Genomic DNA, 27125 nt, shown 5'->3' on the forward strand with positions numbered 1-27125 from the left:
AATACAACTTTCTGGACACACATTTATTTCTGTGTCTTAGTGGGAGCACCATATACAAGTGGAAATTTGTCTACTCTGATCCACTGAAAAAAGATTTTAAAAAGTAAAGAATAGAAAAATACTGGGCATTTTCAGAAAAAGGAAAGAAATGTGAGGAAAAGAATACATAGGACACATCCTTTGAATTACTTGAAATGATTTAACTAACAAAAATGCAGGAGAATCAATAAGAGTGCTTTCTGTTTTTAATTTAATAATATATTCATTTTACTTGAAGTATAGTTATGTGTGCATATAAAATTGATTAATCATTGCAGCAACTCTTTCCATTCTCAAGTAACTCTGGAAAGAATTTATAACTTTACAATGCACTAATAAAAGATGTCTCAACACCTCATTCTGCAACATCTGAATGAAACCAGTTTAGTTCAGTTCAGTGCAGTCGCTCAGCTGTATCCGACTCTTTGCGACTTAGCAAATTACAAACATAAACATCAGTTATACTTGAACTGGAGTTAATTACCACAGTGTAAGAGGTGATTTAATTACCCAGGAATGCAAAATCTAGATCTTACCTGGATGTTGTTGTAGAACAAAACATCAGGCACTTTCATTTTCTCGTGGGCATTATAGATTGGTGCACTAACCGCGCCAATCCTCAGAGATCCAGAAGAGATTTCACCTAAACATTTCACATAGGACAGAGAATTACTTATAGCCCTGTCCTCAGAGAAGCCAAGTCCAGCCTGAACAGGATATAATATAGCATCTTTAACATTGTGTAGGCTCATCAAGGAATTTTAATCTAACATCTAAAAGAAATAAGCTTGAAGGTAGTAATAAAACATCATAGCTTCGCAAAAAAATCTTAAAAGCTCTACAAAAAGGCTGAAGATGTTTCAAAATATCAAAAATTTTATTTAAAACAACATATGGAGCAAGCAACATATAGGTAAGATTGAGAATGGAAAAACCCAGAACTCAGTCAAGGCACCTTTATGAGCTGTTTAGTCAGAGACTCTGAAATACATATATCTGAAAATTCCGAAGTACCATGAATATAATCTTTTTTTTCTTTTTAGAACCCATAGAAGAATCCCCTAGAGCTCTAGTCAAAACTACAGATGAACTGACCCCAGACCTTTCAAACCACTAGTTTCAGGAAAGGTCCAGATCTGTACTTCCAAATAAGTACCACAGGTGCTACAGTTGTTCTGTGATGATTATATTGTATTATCCCCTATTTGCTTTAAATAGTTGGTCTAGAATAGAAAATGAGCTCCTTAAAAGCCATGAAACTAAGTTATAAATTTCTTCATGTCAGGGGACATATCTCACATGTATTCTCTACAGTAAGGAGATACACATACTCACTACATGTCACATTTGAAGGTCTATGATAATAACGTAATAGTTTTAGTTGTTGTGGTCATATTGACCACAGTAGAAGCTATTATTTACTGAGGACCTTCCATGTGCCAGACCTCAGCTTCGGCTCATTGTTTTCTCACATGATTTCATGTAAATCTCTTAACAAGGAGACAAGGATTAAGAGGAAGCTAAGAAGTACATGAATTAAATAATTTGCTTAAAATCACCCAGCTAGTATGGGTAGAGCTAAAAACAGAATTTAGTATAGGATGCTGCTCTTTCTGGGCTTCCCAGGTGGCTTAGTGGTAAAGAATCCATCTGCAAAGCAGGGAGACATGGGAATCCTGGGTCAGGAACATCTCCTGGAGAAGGAAATGGCAACCCACTCCAGTGTTCTTGCCAGGGAGATCCCATGGACAGAGAAGCCTGGTGGGTTACAGTCCGTGGGGTGGCGAAGAGTCAGACATGACTTAGCAACTAAACGACAACAACAAGGATGTTCTTTCTGCAGTGTGATCTCCAAATAAATTTCATCCTGTGGATATACCTGAGCAAGCAGGTAGACAATTACAATGTCTTAGGCAACTGTCCCATCTTTCCTCCCTTCTCTTTAAAATTAAAAATTGACTATTTTTGTGCTAGAGTATTTTGAAAATCAAGGAGAGAAACCAATATTTGCTCCTATGGAGTACCATGAACAATTTTGAGGTTAAAATAATTACACTCCCAGCCTGTTGAATCACCACTGAGTGCTACACATTTGCCAAAACACAGTAGACCTCTCCCTCCAATAGCTCCTTGCCATTTCCTTTCATTCACAAGTTCTATTAGCGGAGAAAACCATGAGCTGCCATGCCAAGAATTTACTATTTACTTACTACTTTCAGGTGTCTGAAAGAAAGAAAGTGAAGTTGCTCAGTCATGTCCGACCCTTTGTGACCCCATGGACAGTAGCCTACCAGGCTCCTCCGTCCATGGGATTTTCCTGGCAAGAGTACTGGAGTGGGTTGCCATTTCCTTCTCCAGGAGATCTTCCTGACCCAGGGATTGAAACCGGGTCTCTCGCACTGCAGGCAGATGCTTCACTGTCTGAGCCACCAGGAAGTCCATCAGGTCTCTGAAACAGACCCCATATAAAACTGTAAAAGGAAAGCCCAGGACTGTGGGAGGGAATTTACTACATACTCGTATGCTGCGATGACACGTGACTTCAGGTTCAAACAGCATTTGATACCACCTATGACTTAGTTTGCAATGGCACCCCACTCCAGTCCTCCTGCCTGGAAAATCCCATGGGCAGAGAAGCCTGGTGGGCTGTAGTCCATGGGGTCGCTAAGAGTCGGATACAACTGAGCGACGTCACTTTCACTTTCCACTTTCATACCCTGCAGAAGGAAATGGCAACCCACTCCAGTGTTCTTGCCTAGAGAATCCCAGGGACGGGGGAGCCTGGTGGGCTACCATCTATGGGGCCACACAGAGTCGGACACAACTGAAGTGACTTAGCAGTAGCTGTAGCATGGCTTAGTTTATGAAAGATACCTATTCGGTAGATTTAGGACTTTAAGCAAATTTAAATAACTCAGCTAATGTTTATTGCTAAAATTTCAAGCTAGAAAAGGAAAAGGCTCTCAGAGAATGGTGATGATAGTACTTCCCTGGTGGAAAGGTGGCTATCAGTCTTCTAAGAAATCTCATGGGATGGCATTAATTTGGTAAATTTGTCAAGGTCCTCAGTCTGGTAAGCTCAAAATCTGATTTTATCCTTACAACAGAGGGGATACCGAACTCCCAGGAGAATGTTAAAGACATATTTTTATCTATACATAAATTGATATATAAAACCAGAACTGCAATATATTACATTGCAATGAAAACTGAAAATTTCATATAGACTACATGATATATTGTTTCTATATCAGCATTTTATTCAGAAGGAGACTTGCATGGAAAGCCAAATCCTTATCAGAAGGCTGTTTGGTGAACCTCATCCTCTGAACAGGAGGATAAATTACAGGAATTCTCTATAAGAAAGAAGATATTAAAGATGAATGGGACCAGATAAGTCAAAAGTCTCTTAGTTTCCTTATCACCTTCCTACACAAGGCTTCGATGGGAACTGCCGGCACTGGCTTATTACCGAGACTAAAAAATCTATCACTTGAATGATGCAATCTTTTTTTTGGGGGGGGGGGGGATATGTTGAAGGATTCAATCAAGTGCTGTTATGAATCTCCAAGTCCCAGAGTTATTCTGTCTCTGAGTTGGCTCTGCGTTTCTGTAGCCAGATCCATCAGTATGTTGAGTTTATAGTTTTACTGTAAAAAAATCACCTTATCTCCTTAATATAAAGTTCTTGTTTCAGTGTATCCTCAACTATTAAAAACATCTACTGCAAAGAAAGTCACAATAAGTCCCTTTAAGAGAGTGATCACACATTGGATATTTTTATAAGACAGTTAATGACCCTCAAAAAACAGAGAACCTGTCATTGTGCTCTAAACGAAGAACAGGGTACTTTTACAGAAAGATCTAGACCTCCCCCAAACTCAAATTATACTTATGGTTATCCAGAAGAAAAGTAGCACAAAAGACCATCAGGTAGAAATGAAAGGAGTAAGAAGGCATGAAGTGATCCTCAGAATATTAGTTTAGTCTACATCAACCTAGACAGCTTCCCAAACATGTCCTGTAGGATACTGCAGCTGCTGTGTCACTTCAGTCATGTCCAACTCCGTGTGAGCCCATAGATGGCAGCCCACCAGGCTCCCCTGTCCCTGGGATTCTCCAGGCAAGAACACTGGTGGTCCCCAAAATGGAAATGTTGTGCAAAGAGAACAGAATGCTAGGTCCTATGATGAAATACCCTTGAAATAAAAGGTAAAACAAAGTTACATTTTATTTACAGTAGGAATTCTCTGAGCTTTTAAAATTCATGTCAATTGTGACCTCTTGGGGGAGGACCTACATCTGGTATGCACTGAAATAAAGGAAACATTTTTTAAAATAAAAGATTCTTCAACACAATACATGAAACAAAATGAGTGGGGATAGAAAACATTTTTAACTGAAATAATAATAATAAATTATTACATTATTATTAATATAATAATATGTAGCTCAGATGGTAAAGAATCCGCCTGCAATGCAGGATACCTGGGTTCGATTCCTGGGTTGGGAAGATACCCTGGAGAAGGCAACAGAAACGTTCTCCAGTATTCTTGCCTGGAGAATTCCATGGACAGAGGAGCCTGGTAGGCTACAGTCCATGGGGATGTAAAGAGTTGGACACAACTGAGTAATTCTCAAACACACACACACGTAATAAATAATACAAATGTTTAATAATTCACTTAAAAGAGAAACAATTCAAATACTTACATTTGTAATCCTCCAAATCAGACTCTGGACTATTAGCAGTACTTATTTCTATTGCAGCATCTGCCAGATTTTTTTCTAATGCTGACCTTGCAAGGCTTGGTAAAAACCTGGTGGGGTGGGAAGGATGGATTGATAAAGTCAAAGCTTTCTGTGATTCCAAAATATCTTCTGACACTTAGACAGACACATGACCAATTAAGGATGATCCCTCTTGATGTGCGAAAAAGCAGCTTGATAATACTTAATCTTCTGTTTTCTGAACATAGTATAGTATCCCATTTCCCACAGCAATCTTTTACAACTTTTAATAGGGATTCATGCTTTTTTCCATAAAAGCATTATTTGCCACTCATTAAATTTATTCTTAGGTTTGTAAAGCTTTCTATTATTATCTTGAATGGTATTATTTTTTAAAAAATTTGACTTCTTTATTGATTTTTACTGGAATATATGGATAGGAGTATCACTGACTTGGGTGTATAAGTAATATCATTATATTCTATCTGTTCTAAAATGTAGTTTACATGCAGCTTCTCTGGAATATTTTTATGTAGCTAATCATATAACTTTTAGCCAGTCTAAAAGTATAAGAGGCAACATTCTTGTTTAGTTCCTAACTCTATAAAGCAATATATCCTAAGAATGTTTGCTATAAAATTTTAGTAACTACCCTTTATCAGATTAAGAACTTCTCTTTGATTCATGGTTAGCTAAGCATATTGTTTGTTTACTTTTGCTTTGGTTTGTTTTCAAGTTTGACTGCTGAGTTCTATCAAACCCTTTCTAATGACTTATTAAAATGAAAATTTTTCTCAGTAATATGTTAACATGTAATGTGCTAATAGGCTTTCACTTGTGGCTCAGACAGTAAAGAGTCTGCCTGCAGTGCAGGAGACCCAGATTTGATCTCTGAGTTGGGAATATCTCCTGGAGAAGGAAATGACAACCGACTCCAGTATTCTTGCCTGGAAAATCCCACGGACAGAGAGGCTGGCAGGCTACAGTCCATGGGGTTGCAAAGAGTCAGACTCGACTGCGTGACTTCACTCTCACTCACTCATGCTAATATGGTAAATTTAAAGAAAGAATATTGAAATTTCTTCACATTCTTGAGGTAACTCCAGGTTGCTCATAATTTATTTATATGGATAAATTATATATAATATATATCTACATTTGGTTTGTTAGTATTTCATTTAGGATTTCTGTACACATTCCATGAATGAGATTTATAATTTTCCTTTCATATATTACTCTTGTCTGGTTTAGGTATCAAGATTATACTAGACTCAAAGTAAATTGCTATGTTTTCACTGTCTACTCACTCGAATGGCCTCTAAAATGCTTTGTGTATGATTATTTCATTCATTCCAAAGTATTACTTTCCCTTAGGCTTTGAAACTCTTTGTATTACTTAGCATTGACTATTTACTTCTATTAACTATAACTTAGTTCTGACTAAGAAAACACTGTCTAGATAATAAATCTATCTTTCTGCATGTATTTTCTTCAGCTCATAACCCTAAAAAATAGGCAATTGAAGCATTTTTTTCTAATTTTCATTTAGAAGTTGAATTATCTACTTAAGAGAATCAACTTTATTATTTCTCATGATTATTATTCAAAGAATTACTCCAAAGCACTGAAAACAAGCCTCACTTTAGCCTCATTTCACCACAGAACAAACTGAAGTTGCAACACAAGGAACTTACTTTGACTATAAGAAAACTGTCCACTAAGCTGAAAATGTATAGAGGGCAGTTAAGAGATTTTCCGAAGCTGAATACAGTTTCCCTTTTAATTCCTCTAATGTATCAAGGAATGAATGGACAACAGTTATAACCACCAGAAAAATAATTAAAAGATCATGTGAAATGAGTCTAAAAGAAATCTTCAGGTCAATTGGATTGTGTTATTAATCTTTTCTAACTACTCTTTTAAAATAGTTTCATGTAAGCATGATTCTGTAAGGAAATTCTATCTCAGTGTTTAAAATAATTTCCAAACAAGTATGAAAAATAGTAGTGTAGACTGAAAAGATGCTAGTTTTTCCATACTTGGGCAACAGGACATGTCATACTACCTTGCATGGAAAGCTCCAGTGCAAATTTAGGAAGCGTCATGTGTAATGCTTGAGACCTCTCTCTCAGAAGACAATGAACCAGTATTCAAATGCCAAACCTACTTATCCTTACTCATTTCTGTCTGATTTGAGTAAGTAACTTAGCTTTATCACATATAAAAATCTCTTTCTTATTATGCCTAAGTAAAGGTCCACCTAGTCAAGGCTATGGTTTTTCCTGTGGTCATGTATGGATGTAAGAGTTGGACTGTGAAGAAGGCTGAGCGCCAAAGAATTGATGCTTTTGAACTGTGGTGTTGGAGAAGACTCTTGAGAGTCCCTTGGACTGCAAGGAAATCCAACCAGTCCATTCTGAAGGAGATTGGCCTTGGGTATTCTTTGGAAGGAATGATGCTGAAGCTGAAACTCCAGTACTTTGGCCACCTCATGCGAAGAGTTGACTCATTGGAAAAGATCCTGATGCTGGGAGGGATTGGGGGCAGGAGGAGAAGGGGACGACAGAGGATGAGATGGCTGGATGGCATCACCGACTCGATGGACATGAGTTTGAGTAAATTCCGGGAGTTGGTGATCAACAGGGAGGCCTAGCATGCTGCGATTCATAGGGTCGCAAAGAGTCAGACATGGCTGAGCGACTGAGCTGAACTGAAGACAATGAAGGGAAACACTGCATACAAGGCTGAAAAAGCTACATGTTCAGACTGATAACTTTTTCCAGACCTGTGAGCACAGACTATCAAACTTCTTTGTATTACTTTAGCAAAGACCCAGAAAGTTGGATTCAGTGAGAAAGGAGAATATGGTTACCTGGAAAGACAGGCTTTGGTGACAGCATTGTGAAGGTTCTCGTTAGGGTACTGTGACAGCCGACGAGAAATCCTCAACAGCTGTCTGGTAGAAAGGGACGCCGCCAGTGACTGCGCCTACCAAAAGGCAAAGACAGGCTGGTGAGGAGTTACGTTTCAACTTGCTGAAAGTGCCTTTGGATGGGTATCATAGCAGAATTCATTATTCCTGAATGACAAGGTCAAACTTAACTATGTACTTACTGTTAATGAATTACAAATAAACAAAAACCAATTTACACTTAAAACATCCTTAAAGACAGCTTTAAAAAAAAATCCATGAAAAGTATTTATTAAATTCAATTAAAGTGCTGTGTATACATGCGTTTTTTGTTTTTTTCTTTTTTTCTGAGGAGGGGAAGGAGGTTGGATGGAGGAAAGATGTTACATTGTACAGACTGAACCTGACTTAAGGATAGCCCTTATGTACAACTGGGGCTTCCCCACTGGCTCAGTGGTAAGGTATCTGCCTGTAAAGCGGAGACACAGTAGAAGGGGCATTGATCTCTAGGTCTGGAAGATCCCCTGGGGGAGGAAATTACAACCTACTCCAGTTTTCTTGCCTGAAAAGTCCCACGGGCAGAGGAACCTAGCTGGCTACAGTCCATGGGTCACAAAGAGTGAGACAGGACTAAGCAAATGAACACACATACATTCATTTCCACTCCCACCATGCTTATACAAAGCGAAACTGTTAAGATAGCCAGAAAATGCTCTGAGCTTTAAGTAAATATCTGGCTTCTGAAATAGAGAAAAGGAGTTGTGGACACTTTAGGCTGCTGATCACAGAGGTGTCAACCAGTTATCACCTGGGTGGCAGCTTACAGTTGGGAAACCTTCTCCTACACTGTTAGAATAATTTTACTTTATATTCTTATTCTTCCACAAATCCCATTAAGAGAGCTGCTAGTAAAGAGCTCAGGACATTGTTAAGTACCAACAAACATTTGTGGACTTGAATTTGAAATTATCTTAGCAGACGGCATAATGTAATAGTAAAGTTTATAAGCTTTGGAGTCAGACAAATCAGTCTTCCATTTATTAGCTATGTGATTTTTGGCAAGTTACTTCATCTCTTCAGGCCCCAATTTCCTCATCTTTAAAATGATAAGAAAGCCCTCACTTTTAAGTGTTATGAGTATGAGGATTAAATTAGAAAATTATTCTAAAGCACTTAGCAGAGGTCAGACACATATGGGTGCTCAACAAACAGCAGCAATTATTATTCAAAGTCAGCCTCCTCAAAATGAAAAAAAAAAAATCTAACAGGGAATTGGATCTACATGTTAGTAAAAATCTAACATCTGCATCAGATTGTTACTGGCCTCATTCCTAACTTAGATCAGCAGCATTAGAAGATAGTAGTTTTCGCTGAAAATCAAGAGCAGAAAGAACTTTTAAAGAAACTGGTCCTCTGGGGTGGGGGAGGGGTAGAAGAGGCTAGGGTGAAATATCACCAAGTTTGATCAGGGCAGTTAAGCGGCCCTGAGTCCCTGAGGAAAAGGAAAGGGGACTCTATAGAATTAACAAAGGACTCAGAACGAATGGTGGGAGGATGCTAAAACTACACTACACATTTGTTCCTTTTAACACTTTGCTTTAGGTCATCTCTGTACCTTCCAAGAAAGCAAAAAAAGAATTTATTGCTCCTTCCTCGTGTATTTCACAGCTCCATGAGATGCAGGTCTGTTGTTATTAGCATTATATTTCTGCTACAACTTGGATTAAACACTCCTTTGGGGACTAGGTTAGGAGCATGGCCACTATTTATGACATATCCTTTTCTCTATTAAAAAACACATTCTAAGTTTCAGCGACTTCATAAGCAAAACATTTGGTTCAGACTTGTTCAACAAATTTGCATTCTAGACACAGAGACAATATTTAAATATAAAAAAGCATAAAGCGCAATTCAAAATAGCATATAATTTAATGCAAAAATAAGTGGAGCACTTGACAACTGCTATAGGGGCTTAAAAATGTTCAAGCGGGTAGGAGAAATGCTATGAACAAAGGGAGGAAAGCAACAAGAACAGAAATACATGCAGAATATAAGGAAAGCAACCCAGCTTTACTAGAGGGTCCTGCTGGAAAGTTTACTCCCAAATATCAAAGATCCATGAATTACGCTTAAGGAGTTGGTGTTTCTTCTAAAGGCAACAGGACTGTGCTATATGCAAAGCAGTAACATGGTTTTAGAAAGACTAACCTGGCAGTAATAGGCAAAGTAGTTGAAGGACAAAAAACTGAGGCAGGAATCAGAAAGGTACTTCAATTACTTACTATAAAGAGATAAAGTCCTATATAGTAAAGTTACTTGCAAGAAGATGGAAGTTGTTCAGCCGCTAAGTCGTGTCCGACTTTTTTTGGCGACCCCATGGACTGTAGCCCGTGAGGCTACTCTGTTCACGGGATTTTCCGGGCAAGAATACCGGAGTGGGTTGCCATTTCCCCCTCCAGGGTATCTTACCGACCCAGGGATGGAATCCAAGCCTCCTGCATTGGCAGGAGGATTCCTTCCTACTGAGCCACCTAGGAAGCCCAATAAGAAAGAAGAGAAGGGATTAAACAAATGTTTCAAAGGACTTGGCAAAGGATAGATATGAAACAGTAGGAAGAATTAAGGATAAGACTGTTTTAGCTAGTATGACTGAAGTGTCAGAAGTTAAATATGACTTAGCAATTCCCACTCAATACTTGAGACCATGAAAAATTCCTATTTTAATCATGGAAAATGTTTGACAAATGACTCCAACCAGAGGATTCTATGACAAGAGTCCCATTAAACCACATGGTAACTTTCCAGGCTAAAATATTCTAGTCTAATTCCAAACATGACACTGAATTTGGGGATCATATTTCATTCCAGTGATCAAGGACTTCTCATGAGTTTGAAAAATACTGAGTTAGCTGATAATACCAAAATGCTTTACAATAATATCCAGTATTAAATCAGAAAGAAGCTTTAGGTTGAGCCACCTAAGTGTTGAATAAAGGGTTTGGCTGTTTCTGCTCTCACATTATTACCAACGAAAAATTGAGAGTCTAATTTAAAAATTCTAATACCCTTAACATTTATCATATCAAATTTCTAACTGCAGTTTTATCTTCCAAAATAGGGGAAGGATATGAGCATATTGAACAGCACATCTCAAGGGTTTTTTTGATTAACATGATTAAAACAGCAATTCAGCTTAGAAATATTAGAGGTTTAAGATAAAAAATTATTTAAAAAATAAATTTTTTTCCTCTTAAAGGATTATTTTTTACGAAAATGTAATGTTCGCTGGGAGAGAAAATTCTAGGCACAACCTATTAATTAATAACTAATTAATTTATTCATGCATTCATCAAACATTTGTTAACTTTTCTACTATGTGCCAGGCACCAGGATGGCAGAGAGTTGGTGCAAAAAAGATACTTTGACCTTCCTTTGTCTCCCTGAAAGCAGGAAGTAAACCACCCATGAAAAAATACCCTCCCTGTACCAGCAGGCTAGAAGGCATCCTTAGCACCAGAAATAGGGAATTTAGGGCTGAGAGGGTTATATTAACAAACCTTGTTTCTTTTTCACTAAATTACCACCCAAGCCCAAATGTCTTTGTATTGTCAATTCTTCACAATTTTATTGTTTCTTCGTCTAAAAGGTATAAAAGCTGCCTGCTTTGGTCACTTCTTTAAGTCTCAGATTTTTATGGGGCTCCTGCATCTACAAAATTAAATCTGTTGTTTTGCTCTTGTTAAACAGTCTCATGTCAATTTAATTCTTAGGCCACCCAAAGAACTTAAAGAGGAAGAAGGGAAAAGTTTTCTCCCTTATATCATTCCAAACATAAACAGAATCAGAAATAGAGAATCAACCAGGAAAGAGAAGCTAGAAGCTAGAGATAAAGTTGTTGGCATCCACACAGAGGTGATACTTGAAGCCATAAGAATACATGAGACTGCTCAGCAGAGGAGACAGCGGAGGAGAGCCAAAGCTCCAGGAGCACCCAGGTACTCCTCTAGAGCTAAAACTTGTTTTCTGTGACACCAGCCAGGAGAAGCTGGAAGAAATGTTAAAATCACTGAAACAGTAACATATACACATAGGAGAAAGCATAGCAGAAGGAATAAAAATATCAGCTTAAAAAATAGATTTTAAAGCACTGAACTCTAAGAATATAAAGCAGCAGCCTGTCAACAACAGAAAATTCCATGGAGAACACCCAGACTTACTGTTGGATCCTGTGTCTCTCTGAGTTTGTGCGTAAATGACAACAATTTGTCCAAAGCTACCGGAGGCATATCTGGGACCTATTTTATGAGAGGATTAAGGAAAGAAAGAATAAATTGGGATATATGATCAAGGAACCAGAAATTATGGCTAGTTATCATACAATATTAAAATTATGCTTTTATGAAGTCTCGGATTGTAGGTGTCATGCTTGACCTGTGGATAAATTTGCTTATTCATCTTCTCAGGAAACACTTTTGCCTCTGCTTTCTCTTTAAGAACCAGGTCAGGAAGATATGGCACATACATACAATCAGATGCTACTCAGCCATAAAAAAGACTAAAATAATGCCATTTGCAGCAACACGGATGCAATCAGAGAGTACCACACCAAGTGAAGTGAATTCAGAGAGAGAAAGACGAATACCATATGCTATCACTTATATGGGGAATCTAAAATATGACACAAACAAACCTATCTATAAAAACAGAATCACAGACATAGAGAACAGACTGGAGCGGGGAGGAGGGAAGGGGGGCAGGGACGGCGAAGAGGGCGGAAGGGGTGAATCGGGAGTTCAGGATCAGCAAAGGCAAACTGGTACATATTGAATGGGTAAACAACAAGTCCTACTGTACAGCCCAGAAAACTATATTCAACAGCCTGTGACAAACCAGAATAAAAAAGAGTATGAAAAAGAATGTATATAATACATACATCGGAGTCACTTTGCTGTACAACAGTGATTGATACAAAATCGTAAGTCAACTATACATCAACTTAAAAAAAAAAAAGAGTCAGGTAAAACCAGGCCATTCTTCATTCACAATTCTATCACAAGGTTAAAACTCTAACCAATTAAAAACTGGCATATAGGACACCCATAAGAAACTTCTCATATATCACATCCATTTTTGTTAGCTTCAACTCTAATTCAGGCATTTTTCTTACGAAACCAAACTCCTTCATTTAGCAGCAACGTTACACCTATGTCTACTGAGAGACTTAATATATCCTTGTATAAAGGGAAGACGCTCAAACTGTCCATTTTTTCAAGGACTTTAAAACCTATAATAAACCATAATGGAAAAGAACATGAAAAAGAATGTATACATATACACACACATATGCATTTCTGAATCACTTTGCTGTATAACAGAAACTAACACAACACTGTAAATCAACTGTATTTCAGTAAAATAAATATGAAAAAAATCCCCACATACCTGAGGGGCATGATCTACTTATCAATGAAATGTAAAGAACAGTTGCCCGGAAACATACATTGACTGCTTTTAAGTACACTGAGTTTAATATGTATTTGAACTGATAATAAGAACATTTTACTTAAACAATGACAAAATTAAAATTTTAACTTAAAAAGAGCAGAAGGAGATGTTAGAACAATGATTGGTATAACATGACAATTTCAGAAACAAACTGTTCATGGTTTCTCTGGGCATTTAAGTAACTGGAATTTTAAAAATTCAAAGCTCTATACCATATATACTTATTCATTCTTTAAATCAATCCTGTGATGTAATAAGTAGTATCATCCCCATCATCAGACGAAGAAAATATGGTTGAGTAATTTACCCAAGATCTAGAAGCTAATAAGTAGTGGATCTGACATTTAAAGGCAAGTTTTTTTACTTTAAAGTCTACACCCTTATCCACAACCATGCTCATAAGACCTAAAATTAAATAATTCATTCTAGTATTTCAAAGGGGATAAGTGCGTTCTACAATGATGGAAATATTCTTTATGCTATCAGCGTGCCATGGCCATTTGAAATAAGACTGAGCAACTGAATTTTTAAATTTGATTTAATGTGGCTAGTGCTACTACATTAAACAGTAAAGTCCCAGAATTCCAAAAGTGCTAAACACACTGCTTGGCTAAGGCAGACATCACAATAAGAGATTACAAACACTACAAGCCACTAGACAGCTAACCAGTTAAGTATAGGCTACCTGACAATCCCAAGGGGACCAGAAATACCTAGGATTTTTAACAAAACCTATGGAACTAAAATATATTTGGCCTCCTCTTGTAGTTGGAGAAGGAAATGGCAGCCTACTCTAATATTCCTGCCTGGGAAATCCCACGGACAGAGGAGCCTTGTGGGCTTCAGTCAATGGGTTCAATGAAAGTTGGACATGACTTAGCAACTAAACCACCACCACCACCCCTTTTAGTAGGAGCTTTAAATAGTCACCTTTGGCTGAATCTAAAAGGAAAAAGAATCCCCAAACTGTCTCCACAGGAGGAAAATGGAGAGACAGCCCAAATGCCTGGTTCTTAAGGTGTGGTCAGCATCAGCATTGCCTGAGTACTTCAGACAAGTAAATTCTCATTTCCATCCCAGAATCACTGGCTCGGCGATCTGTAAGTTAACAAGCCCTCCAGATGATCCTGAAAAGTGTTGACGTATGAGAACCATTTTATAAGGAAATTTGGAAATAAACAGTGAGAAAAAGCCAAAAATATCCAACTCTGCTCAAGCAGGTGTCAAAAATGCCTTAAAAAGAGAATAACTGAAGGCAACGGGCTTGTGCTGGCCTCACTCTTACCATTTCCTTAATCACTTGGATTTCTTCACTTTTGACAAGTGGTTTCATGTAATGGAAAAAGAACATGGTTAAGAATTCTGGCCCCAGCCACTGCTGTGTTGTGCTTCCAATAACAGGGGGTTCTGCCAAGGCGATGATTCTGAAGGAGGGGTGAACAGGAAAAATCGATCTAAAAGGAAAAAAAAGTCTTTTTAAGCATAACCTTTTGTGTCAGAAATTAGGCCACAGTAGCTAAAACCTAGGCAATAATAAGACTATGGTACAGATAAAGCTATTACCCAAAGAACAAGCTTTGAAAAACAAAGGTCAGGATATTCTAAAAACCTAAGATTAAAACAAAATAAGAATTACCAAAGGTTAATATATGATGTACCATGTCAACTGATGAAACTCCATCGCTGGCATGAATCACTGTTTTGGAAAACATGAATCCATGTTTTGCATATGTTGTTGTACCTACAATAAATCTACTCCACAGTCTCTTGAAGAAAAAAGTGAAAGTGAAAGTCACTCAGTTGTGTTCAACTCTTTGTGACCCCATGGACAATACAGTCCATGGAATTCTCCAGACTAGATTACTGGAGTGGGTAGCCTTTCTCTTCTCCAGGGGATCTTCCCAACCCAAGGATTGAACCCAGGTCTCCCCCATTGCAGGCTGATTCTTTACCAGCTGAACCACAAGGGAAACCCAACAGTCCCTTGAAACATAACCCCAAACATTTCATATTCATTACACAGGTCCCCTGTCTTTGTTCAAAATCTCCTGTCTTGCAAGGAACTTCTATGTGAGTCATAGAAAGACCAAGAAGCATTACTTAGGATGAAGAGACTTTTTACAATGCAGAAAATTTAAGTAGCATAAGGGATCAGATTAAAATTCAAATTTGGATTAGCAATAAGAACACTTAGGTTTTTAAAAGGTGGAGAAAAGTGAACTTCTATGTAATTCACTCTTGTCATTTAATAGAAACAATGTGATTTTTACAGTGATCTCTTTGATAAATCCCTGTTAGGGAATCTGAAGATGTAAATATAAGATAAGATTTCCCATGGTTTATGAAATGAACTTGAGTAGTTTTAGAAGAAGGAGCTAGAAACCCTTTATCATGATCTAATCATGAGTAATATCAGTTTTTATCAATTCTCAAAACTGTAGTGTAAACAGACCTTTTGCGGGTTATATCATCCTTGCTGAGAAAGGAGAAATGAAACTCAAACACCTGCCAAGAGCTTCAGAAAAATGAAAATAAAGGGAGCGAAATGGGATTTCTTCATTGTCACCAACTACTATGATAGAACTCAACAGTTACGTGGTTGGGGAGCGAGAATATCAGGAGATAAGACATGTGTAGAGAGAATCAGATAAATACTCGGAAGATTTCAGATCAGAAAAAGTCCCCCTAATACAACAGGAAGGTTCACTGAGTCCCTGACAGTATGAGTTAGAATTTTAGAGGGCCACAGCATCATTTGTAAGCCAGGGAAAAGCAGTTTATAGGAATGGTCATATGAAACGTCTGGGTGAGTTCATAAAAGCTACTAAATACCATTTCATTTCACTAGGTGGGGGCTGGCAGCAGGGGGGGGGATTTATTTATAGATATTCAAGCATAGTATGGGGATGATCTGTCCAAAGGCGCTGTACTAGGAAAAGAGAAAAGGATAACAACACAGATAACGACTTGACAGTCCTAAGGATGGCACGATCACTCAGGATTGCTAGAAACTACAGTCACACAACAAAACCTGGGCAGAGAAAATTCTACGATCTGAAAAGAGAAGATTATTCCATTTTCCACTTCTGTTAAGTGGTTTGCCACAGTCCAGAAAGTCTGCTTCAGGGCCCAGCAACAGACGTCGGATTCACCTTTGATCCTCTTCTCTCCTAGCCGGGACAAAAGAAGGTGGGAGAGACGGAGCCTGCTTATGTGTGCTTTGCTCAGATTTAAAGCTGCAGATGTAGTTTTCCACTCAAGATGGTGAGAGACACTAAATTAGGGAAAAAACAAAACCAAAATCCAACAAGCAAGGGGAATTTCAACTGCCATCCTTAAACCAACAGGAGAAGCAGCAAGTGCCACAGGTACACTGCAGATTCAGACCCAGAAGAACAACTAACATGAAAGCAAGCCAGGTTGGTTTTAACTTAAACACGGAGATGGTCATTGCTTATGAGGTACACTGTGGCTTGCCTTTTGGTATGGACTCTAGCAGGGCGGCTTCCCAGGTGGTGCTAGTGGTAAAGAACCCACCTGCTGATGCAGGAGACGTAACAAATGCACTTCTATCCCTGGGTTGGGAAGAGTCCCTGCAGTAGGAAATAGCAACAACCCACTCCAGTAGCCTTGCCGAGAAACCTCCACGGACAGAGAAGCCTGGTGGGCTACAGACCATAAGTATTAATATAAGCTGACTATAAAAACAGCCAACTGCTAAGTAACAGGAAGAAAGGACCTGTTTGCTTGTCAAGTTCTCCACAAAGGCCTCCTTACATATAAACAGGCCATATGGAAAGTAATTTTCTGATGGTGTTACGTTCTCTGAGTCTGAAAGTCAGAGAGCAGAGCACGCCTGAGGACGGGCCGTGTACTTCCAGATGTGATATGACATGCACGCGTGTGTGCTAAGTCTCTTCAGTCACGACCGACTCTGTGTGATCTTGTGGACGACAGCCCACCAGGCTCCTCTGTCCATGTAATTCTCCAGACAAGAAGACTGGAGTGGATTTCCATGCCCTTCTATAGGGAATCTTCAAATCGAGGGATCAAACCCACGTCTCTTACATCTCCTGCATTGCAAGTGGGTACTTTACCACTAGTGCTACGTGGGGAGCCCCGTGATCTGACATACTGGTGGGTAACAGAAAGGCTGAAGAGGTAATAAATAATTGAGAATTAGGAAACATGCACTATGAAAATTTAAAATCAAGGTTAACTTCAATGTTACTAGAATTTAACAACAAATAACAACTGAAACTAAAGATACAGATTAACTTCAGATGAACAGATACCATTTCATAAAGATTAAAAAACTTTAAAGCAGAAAGATCTTTTACAAAGGTTTAAAATATTGGGGCCAATATGTTTGTTTGGGGTCATAAGTAAAAGTTTTTAGAAAGTGAAGTACTTTCCAATGCTTCTCAGCAATAAAAAGGAAATGAATTATCAGTATACAACAACATGAAATATCTCAAAATAATTATGCTGAGAGGCCAGACCCAAAGAATACATACTGTGCAAATACATTTATTTAAAGCTCCAGAAAAATGCATATAGAAAATTTTCTATAAAGAAAGCTGAGCGCCAAAGAATTGATGCTTTTGAACTGTGGTGTTGGAGAAAACAAGATCTTGAGAATCCCTTGGACTGCAAGGAGCTCCAACCAGTCCATTCTAAAGGAAATCAGTCCTGAATATTCATTGGAAGGACTGAGACTGAAGCTGAAACTCCAATACTTTGGCCACCTGATGCGAAGAGTTGACTCATTTGAAAAGATCCTGATGCTGGGAAAGATTGAAGGCAGGAGGAGAAGGGGATGACAGAGGATGAGATGGTTGGATGGCCTCACCAACTCAGCAGACATGAGTCTGAGTAAACTCTAGGAGTTGGTGATGGACAAGGAGGCCTGGAGTGCTGCCATCCATGGGGTCACAAAGAGTTGGACACAACTGAGCGACTGAACTGAACTGAGAAAATGCACGTTATATAAATTATCAGGGAGCAGATTCCTGGGGTGAGAGAGGGTGGTGAGAAGGATTAAAAAGGGGTCTGACAGCACTTTGGAGATCATGGAGGTATTTATTATCTTGATTGTGGTGACGGTTTCATAGGTGTATAAAATATAAAAAATTATCAAACTGTACACTGTAAATATACAGATTTATATATTTGAATTACAATGCTATTAATAAAACCAAAACTTCAATAAATTTCTATCTTCTGACAGAAATTATATGCTACATTTTTGTCAAATGTGTATGTTAAAGAACCTGAAACAATAACATAGAAGGTTTTTCTAAAGATATTAATCATGAACTGGAAAAGGATTTTGTAACTGGCCTTTCACACTATAATACTAATGTTCCAACTCAGAACCTGGAGGTTATGCAGGTCTGTACACAGTCTGTATTTCCCCTGCTTTGCAATGTAGCAAAGCAGACTCCTACTTTGTCTTTATACCACACAATGTCTAGTGTGACAGATAAGTAAATAGTTAAATAGATAAATGTATTGCTGCTGTTAATAACCATCACTGCAAGAAACTTTTTGAAGACCTTTGTTGGCAAGGACAAAACAAAGGTAAGTGATAAGAAGTGAGAATATGGTTTTTCATTAAGAGCAGAGCAGCTAGTCTAAATCTGGTCTTGAATGAGTTTTTGAGTGAAGGTGCATTGTTGTATCAAACATGTGATACATTTGTGTATAAAAAGACAAAAGCAACACATACAATAATAAGTAATAAGGCTTCCCTGGTGGCTCAGTGGTAAAGAATTCACCTGCAATGCAGGACGCTGCCTGCAATGCACTGGATCCCTGGGTCGGGAAGACTCCCTGGAGAAAGAAATGGTAACCCACTCCAGTATTCTTGCCTGGGAAACCCCATGGACAGAGAAGCCTGGCAGGTTACGGTCCATGGGGTGCAAAGAGTTGGACACAACTTCATGACTAAACCACCACCACCACAGACCCTTCATAAGCACAGGGTGTAGAACTTTTCCTTGACCATAAAAATGTTTAGGATTATTTTTCAAAATCAGAATTTGCTAATAGCACTTTGTTTTGAGAATCAAACACAGAGACTTGGGCATAAAATCCTGGATCTAACTTGAATTTTGTTAAAAATGTACACAGACTAATTTTCCAGCAAAGAGATCCTGAGGTTTCAAGGGGAAGTAGGAGAGAATGCTCGATCCTAACTACCTTCAAACGTGAGTAAGAGTAAAATCTAACAGATTGACGATTGTGTCCAATGTCCACTTACAGTCCATAAGTGATTAATAGAAACTGGAAGACTATAAACTGTCTTCAATGTTTAATCATAATCAATAAAAAATATTCAATAAAAATACAAAAACATTAGAGCATACATAATTACAACTGAGACTAGGCCTCTAATCTTTATTGCTTTCCTGAGATAACCAGAAGCCTATTTTTGGTAAAATAAACGTGGTAATTCACGGAGGTTCTCACCCACCCTCATCTAGGCTCTGACCAGCAGCAGGAAGGGACACATTTAGAAGCCTGTAGTATTTGTACTCCTCCTTTCCCCAAAGAAATTTTTCCCATCAAAGGAAATAGTTCTATTTTGGTCCTTACTTCCTGTGGGAAATGCTGGCATGGTGTCTGGTGAGCGCGGCCATGATGTTATTTCTAACCCCGATGTCCACGGTATCCCAGGTGTCCTGCACTAGAAGGAAAGTCTAACATTTCTTTAACTATGTCATTAGCTGCAAAGAATACCTGCAGAGCACTACAGAAACGATTGAGGTATATGGTGAAATTGGAACACAAAGAAGGTCAGCAGAGGAGTGGAATATAATTGTAATGAAACTAGGTTTCATACTATGAAGTTGAAAGGCTTGGTAGCTCACTGCTAGTAGCTGGTAATTATGAGACTCTATATTATCAGACTTGTCATTAAGAGCAAAGTAGTCTTAATTAGTAGGTTCATAAAAGAAAACATTGCTAACTCATAAAGTTATCGAAAACTGGATGAAATTACCAAACTGTGAAAACTGGATGAACTCACTTTACCTTGAGTTTTCTAGAATTTGTTCTGGGTTAAGATTTATTCGTGATTCCAAAACATTTACTAAGTGTTCTACTATGTATCAGATACTGTGACATTTGAAACAAAGAGATGAAGTATAGGGCATGAGAGGGCCCGGACAACATTACAGTCCTCGGTTCCAGTTTTTTCCTAAGACCCAAGTGCATCCTCTCCCTTCCTTTGAACACGTGATACCACCAAAGTCCTTCCTGTGACAATTTAAGGTTGTTCTTTTGTTGCTGTTACTTGTAACTGAAGGATTCCTGCTGAACACAAATATGAAAATTGTTCCTATCTGAAAGCCAAAATGTATCTAAGTTTACCAAACTGGGTCTAGAAGCAAAGTAGCCTAAATCTGACTTCCTTTCACTCTACCTTTGATCATTTTCTCTATCTCGAATTCCCCACAAGGAAACAAAGTATTAATAGCTGAGTTTATTTAAAGATGAAGAGAAATAATAATCACTTAGCTGCACCTCAGCCCTATGCTTAGGTATGGAACGAAAGGATAGAAGACTTGAGTTATGAGTTTCTAATTCATAGTTCAGATGCTAATGCCACGAGTGACATTCGATACGGACAGAACACAAGGTCAATTCAAGCTACTTGTCAAGTAATATGACAATGGGTCATATTACTTACAAGAACAACTCATGAAACAAATTAATTTTCTCACAGGACACAAATTTCCCACTTTTCATGCTATGGTATGTCCTTTCGGTGGAGCTGCCCACACTCAACCAAATGAAAACAGCCTGGACAGATACAGTCAAGTGGCTGAAAGGAAGAATCTAATCTACTATAACCCTAAAGGACAACATGTTTATTCTAAGAAAACAGTGTGTTTCTCTGGTTAAAAAAAATGAGGAACACTGTTAAGGAAAGGAACCAGGCTGTCAACTGGCAGAAATACTTTGGACAGAGAGGAGAATTCATTTTGAGACAACCCGCCTCTGAAAAGTTAATAAAGTCCTGATAAATTCATACAATGTAAGAGAAAGAAAGAGAAGTTCAGCCCAGGAGGCTCAACACCTAACTGATGATACATACAGAAGAGACACCAGCGGAAACTGGAGCGTGGGAGTGGAGAGGGATGACGTGTACGCTGCGCGTATGGAGAGCAACAAGTCCAAATCAGGGCGAGTCCTAACACGCCCCGGGAGAAGGATGAAAGGGACAGAAGATGAAACTGATAGGATACCTGATGTGCCTGAATGTGCTGAGAGGAGGAGATACAGACAACAGGCAAAGTGCCTCTACAAATTTAAGAGGATAGAAATTATATCAAGCGTTTTTTCCAAACACAACAGTGTGAAACTCGAATCAATTTTATGGAGAGAAACAGGGTCTTCCCTGGTGGCGCAGGGAAGTAGAAGTGGTTAAGAATCTGGCTGCCAATGCAGGGAACACGGGTTCCACCCCTGGTCTGGGAAGACTGCACCTGCCACAGGGCAACTAAGCCCATGCTCCACAACAAGAGAAGCCGCCTCGATAAGTCTCTGCACTGCCAACTAGAGGGCAGGCCCTGCTCACTGCAACTAGAGAAAGTCCACGCACAGCAACAAAGACCCACTACAGCTATAAACTAATTAACTGAAAAAAGAAATGGGAAAACACAAACACGTGGATACTAACGAACATGCTGCTAAAAAAAACCCCATGGGTCAATAAAGAAACTGAAGACGAAACCAGACAATATCTCAAGACAAACTGAAAATAAAAACACAGCTTTCCAACATCTATATGAGACAGCAAAAGCAGTTCTAAGAGGGAAGTTCATAGCAACACAGCCTACCCCAAGAAACAGGACAATTCTCAAACCTAAGTTACCATCTAACAGAATTAGAAAAAGAACAAAAGCCCAAAGTCAGCAGAAGGAAAGCGAAAAAAAATCAGAGAGAGAACAAGCAGACACCAAAAAATAATTGAAAAGATCTATGAAACCGAGAGCAGTCTATTTTTCCTTAATGATAAACAAAACGGATAAGCCTTTAGTCAGACTCATCTAGGGGGAAAAAAAAAGAGGACCCGAATAAGCAAAATAAGCAATTAAAGAGAAGTTACAACCAATATCGCAGAGGCTAAAAAAACATAATAGAGTATTATGAACAGTTACATGCCAACAAATTAGATAACTAGAATAAATGGATGAATTTCTAGACAGATACTATCTTCCCAGACTGAATCAGGAAGAAACAGACAATCTGAACAGACTGATCACTAGTAGTGAAATTGAATTAGTATTCAAAACACTCCCATGCAAGTCCAAGATCAGATGGCTTCACAGGGAAATTCTATCAAAAGAAGGGCTAATAACTATTCTTCTCTAACTACTCCAAAAAATTAAAGATAAGGGAACACAAATTTTTTCTACAAGGCCATCACTACCCTTATAGCAAAACCAAACTAAGACAGTACAAAAAAAGAATATTAGATGCTAAAATAAATGCAAAAATTATTGACAAAATAATAACAAACCAAATTCAATACAGAAGAATGTGAATATAGATGCAAAATTTTTTGACAAAATAATAATAAACCAAATTCAACAATATATAAACAGGATTATATACCATTATCAAGAAGGATTTATTTCAGGGATGCAAAGATGATTAAATATCCACAAATCAATCAATGTGATATATTACATCAAGAAAAATAAGGTTAGAATCACACGATCATCTTAATAGATGCAGGAAAAGCATTTGACAAAATTCAACATCCATGTATGATAAAAAAAAAAAACTCTCATCAAAATTGGTATAGAGGAGACATATCTCAACATAATAAAGGCCATTTATGACAACCCAGAGCAAACATTAACAAAACAAAAAGGCAACCTATGGAATGGGAGAAGGTATTTGCAAATGGTATGTCTGATTAGGGATTAATATCCACAATACACAAACAGTTCATACAGCTTAATAACAAACAAAACCAAACCAAATAACCTGACTGAAAAATGGCAGAAGTTGTGAGTAAGTATTTTTCCAAACAAGTTTTACAGATGGCCAAAAGGTACCTGAAAAGAATGTTCAGCATGGCTAATCGTTAGAGAAATGGAAATCGGAACTACAGTGACATACCCTCTCACACCTGTCTCACTGGCTATCACCAAAAAGACCACAGACAACAAATGTTGCTGAGGATGTGGAGAAGAGGGAACCCTGGTACACTGCTGGTGGGATGTAAATTGGGGTTGCCTCTATGGAAAACCATATGGAGGTTCCTCAAAAAAAAAAAAAAAAAGGCAAGCTAAAAATGGAACTACCACACGATCCAGCAATTCTACTCCTAAGTATATAATCCAAGAAAATGGAAACACTAATTTGAAGAGATACATGGACCTCAATGTTCACAGCAACATTAATTACAGTAGACGCAATATGGAAACAACCTAAGCGCTCAGCAACAGATGAACGGATACAGAAGCTGTGGCACACACATACTGGAATATTATTCCGTGTAAAAAGGATGGGACACTGCCATGTGCAGCAATGTGACTGAATCTAGAGAATATTACGCTAGGTGCAGGAAGTTAGACAAAGACACATGGCTGTATGTTTCCACTTGTGGAGTCTAAAACAAACAAACAAAACAAGAGAACAGATGAATACAACAGATACAGGGAACAAACTAGTAGTTACCAGCCGGGAGAGAAGTGGAGAGGAGCAAGACAGAAATGGAAGATTAAGATGTACAAACTACTATGTATAAGATAAGTTACAAAGATACATCATACAGCACAGGGAATATAGCCAATAGTTTATAATAACTTTACATGGAGCAGAATCTGTAGAAATATTGAATCACTAAGTTGTACACCTGAAAATAATATTACAAATCAACTACAGTTCAATTAACACACACACACACACAAATATTTGTATAATAACTGGATACTTTCTTGGATTATATACTAGTTGTCTTAAAAATAAAAAGTCAAGCCAAATTGGAACACTTATTTTTTTGGTGCAAATAAAATATAAACTTATAGTTGCCAACTCTTTAAAGAAACTCGCCTTCACTAATAAGTTTCTCTGAGTTAACAAGAGATCCAATCACAATCCTAAAGGAAATCAGTCCTGAATATTCATGGAAAGGACTGATGCTGAAGCTGAAACTCCAATACTTGGGCCACCTGATGCAAAGAGCTGACTCATTAGAAAAGACCCTGATGCTGGGGAAGATTGAGGGCGGGAAGAGCAGGGGACGACAGAGGATGAGATGGTTGGATGGCATCACCAACTCAATGGACATGACTCTGAGTAAGCTCCAAGAGCTGGTGATGGACAGGGAAGCCTGGCGTGCTGCAGTCCATGGGGTCGCAAAGAATTGGACATGACTGAGCGACTGAACTGAACTCAATAAGAAAAAAGAAAAGAAAGTCACTTCTTTATCTGGGTTCCCATAGCATTATGTAGACATCTTTATTGTAATATTTTAAAGCTGCATTTTAATTTTTTATTTATATATCTGCTGTTCTTCATATGTAGGCAAATACTAACTTTAGGAAAAACAGAACATATGTAAAAAGAGAAAAATAACGATAGTCTACTGAATGAGTCAGCAGTGTACGGTCCTTGTGCCATCACAATAATGCAAACACTGAACGAAGTTCCAAACGAAACTATTACCTAATATTTAGGAAGAATGGCAGATGGGAGGTATGCACGTGCAGTGGGAAGAAGGATGGTGGAAGAGACCTAAACTGTAATTTTCCATGGAAGGAAGTCAACGGGCAGTGCCCAACACTGAAAAACGAATCAAGCAATGTCAATAAAAGTTTACTATTTAGTGACATGGAGGTAAGTATCCAAAGAAACAGCTCAGAGTTGCAAGTGGTAGTCTCTGAGGAAGAAGCAACAGGGAAGTGTCCCAGGACACAGAACAGAGGACCAGTATTTTTCCAGAAAAGCTTTGAAAAACTCCCTGGCTCAAGTTTTATGCATATTTAACAATAATTTAAAAAAAAAAACTTTAACAAAAATTTGAAAAATAAGTGAAGGAAGTAAGCAGTGCTATGATCTGTCTCCACTGGTTTCAGAGTGACTTCTGGAGACAGAACCGAGCCTGGTTTCATTCACGGGAATGATGAAAATCAAGAGTGATGAAGACAGGACGCTTTGGGAAAGAAGCACTATCAACCAGTCTGAGTCAAATCCTGAATGTGAAGCCTGGGGCCACTTCGTTCCTGAGAGTATGTTCATTTGTAAAACTGCTTGTGACCATGAGGGAGAACTTGGGTTCCTTCCATGGAAAAGGGCTGCCGTTTCCTGGACGTTTGGCGAGCAGACAATGCCCCTCAAGTCCTGAGGGAAACCCAGCTGCTCTGATTCGTCTCCCTGAAAATGCAACCGCTCCCTGATAGGTGAGTCACAGGCAAATAAGGTACAGTAGTTGAATGTCATAAGCCCAAGGTATGATATGAGAGGGCTCTTTATAATTTGCCTCCCTAAACACTCAACCAAACCACTTACTGAGCTAGAAGGATCTGAGGATAGGCAATAGCCGTGTTAGTTCACAGTTCAGTCTCCCAGTCGTGTCCAACTCTTTGCGACCCCATGAATCGCAGCACGCCAGGCCTCCCTGTCCATCACCATCTCCCGGAGTTCACTCAGACTCATGTCCATCGAGTCCATGATGCCATCCAGCCATCTCATCCACTGTCGTCCCCTTCTCCTCCTGCCCCCAATCCCTCCCAGCATCAGAGTCTTTTCCAATGAGTCAAATCTTCGCATGAGGTAGCCAAAGTACTGGAGCTTCAGCTTTAGCATCATTCCCTCCAAAGAAATCCCACGGTTGATCTCCTTCAGAAGGGACTGGTTGGATCTCCTTGCAGTCCAAAGGACTCTCATGAGTCTGCTCCAACACCACACTTCAAAGGCATCAATTCTTCAGCGCTCAGCCTTCTTCACAGTCCAACTCTCACATTCACACATGACCACAGGAAAAACCACAGCCTTGATTAGACGGACCTTAGCCAGCAAAGTAATGTCTCTGCTTTTGAATATGCTATCTAGGTTGGTCATAACTTTTCTTCCAAGGAGTAAGCATCTTTTAATTTCATGGCTGCAGTCACCATCTGCAGTGATTTTGGAGCCCAAAAAAATAAAGTCTGACACTGTTTCCACTGTTTCCCCATCTATTTCCTATGAAGTGATGGGACCAGATGCCATGATCTTCGTTTTCTGAATGTTGAGCTTTAAGCCAACTTTTTCACTCTCCTCTTTCACTTTCATCAAGAGGCTTTTTAGTTCCTCTTCACTTTCTGCCATAAGGGTGGTGTCGTCTGCATATCTGAGGTCATTGATATTTCTCCCGGCAATCCTGATTACAGCTTGTGTTTCTCCCAGTCCAGGGTTTCTCATGATGTACTCTGCATAGAAGTTAAATAAGCAGGGTGACAATATATAGCCTTGACGTACTCCTTTTCCGATTTGGAACCAGTCTGATGTTCCATGTCCAGTTCTAACTGTTGCTTCCTGACCTGCATACAGATTTCTCAAAATGCAGGTCAGGTGGTCTCGTATTCCCATCTCTTTTGGAATTTTCCACAGTTTATTGTGATCCACATAGTCAAAGGCTTTGGCATAGTCAATAAAGCAGAAATAGATGGTTTTCTGGAACTCTCTTGCTTTTTCCATGATCCAGCAGATGTTGGCAATTTGATCTCTGGTTCCTCTGCCTTTTCTAAAACCAGCTTGAACATCAGGGAGTTCACGGTTCATGTATTGCTGAAGCCTGGCTTAGAGAATTTTGAGCATTACTTTACTAGTGTGTGAGATGAGTGCAACTGTGCAGTAGCTTGAGCATTCTTCAGCATTGCCTTTCTTTGGAATTGGAATGAAAACTGACCTTTTCCAGTCCTGTGGCCACTGCTGA

At 38.7% G+C, this 27125-nt stretch overlaps 1 protein-coding gene across 1 annotated transcript in view; it reads right to left on the reverse strand.

Annotated features, from left to right (window-relative positions):
* VWA8 (von Willebrand factor A domain containing 8) overlaps window positions 1-27125 on the reverse strand; it is a 373132-nt gene that overhangs the window by 242410 nt on the left and 103597 nt on the right. The window contains exons 15-19 of the mRNA XM_052649893.1: window positions 14472-14640; window positions 11899-11976; window positions 7643-7758; window positions 4753-4859; window positions 576-682 (exon numbers count right to left, since the gene is read on the reverse strand). Of these exons, the coding sequence (XP_052505853.1) occupies window positions 576-682; window positions 4753-4859; window positions 7643-7758; window positions 11899-11976; window positions 14472-14640 (577 nt within the window). The remainder of the gene's footprint in view (window positions 1-575; window positions 683-4752; window positions 4860-7642; window positions 7759-11898; window positions 11977-14471; window positions 14641-27125) is intronic.

Source organism: Budorcas taxicolor, chromosome 12 (assembly GCF_023091745.1).
Source record: "Budorcas taxicolor isolate Tak-1 chromosome 12, Takin1.1, whole genome shotgun sequence".
NCBI lineage: Eukaryota > Metazoa > Chordata > Mammalia > Artiodactyla > Bovidae > Budorcas > Budorcas taxicolor.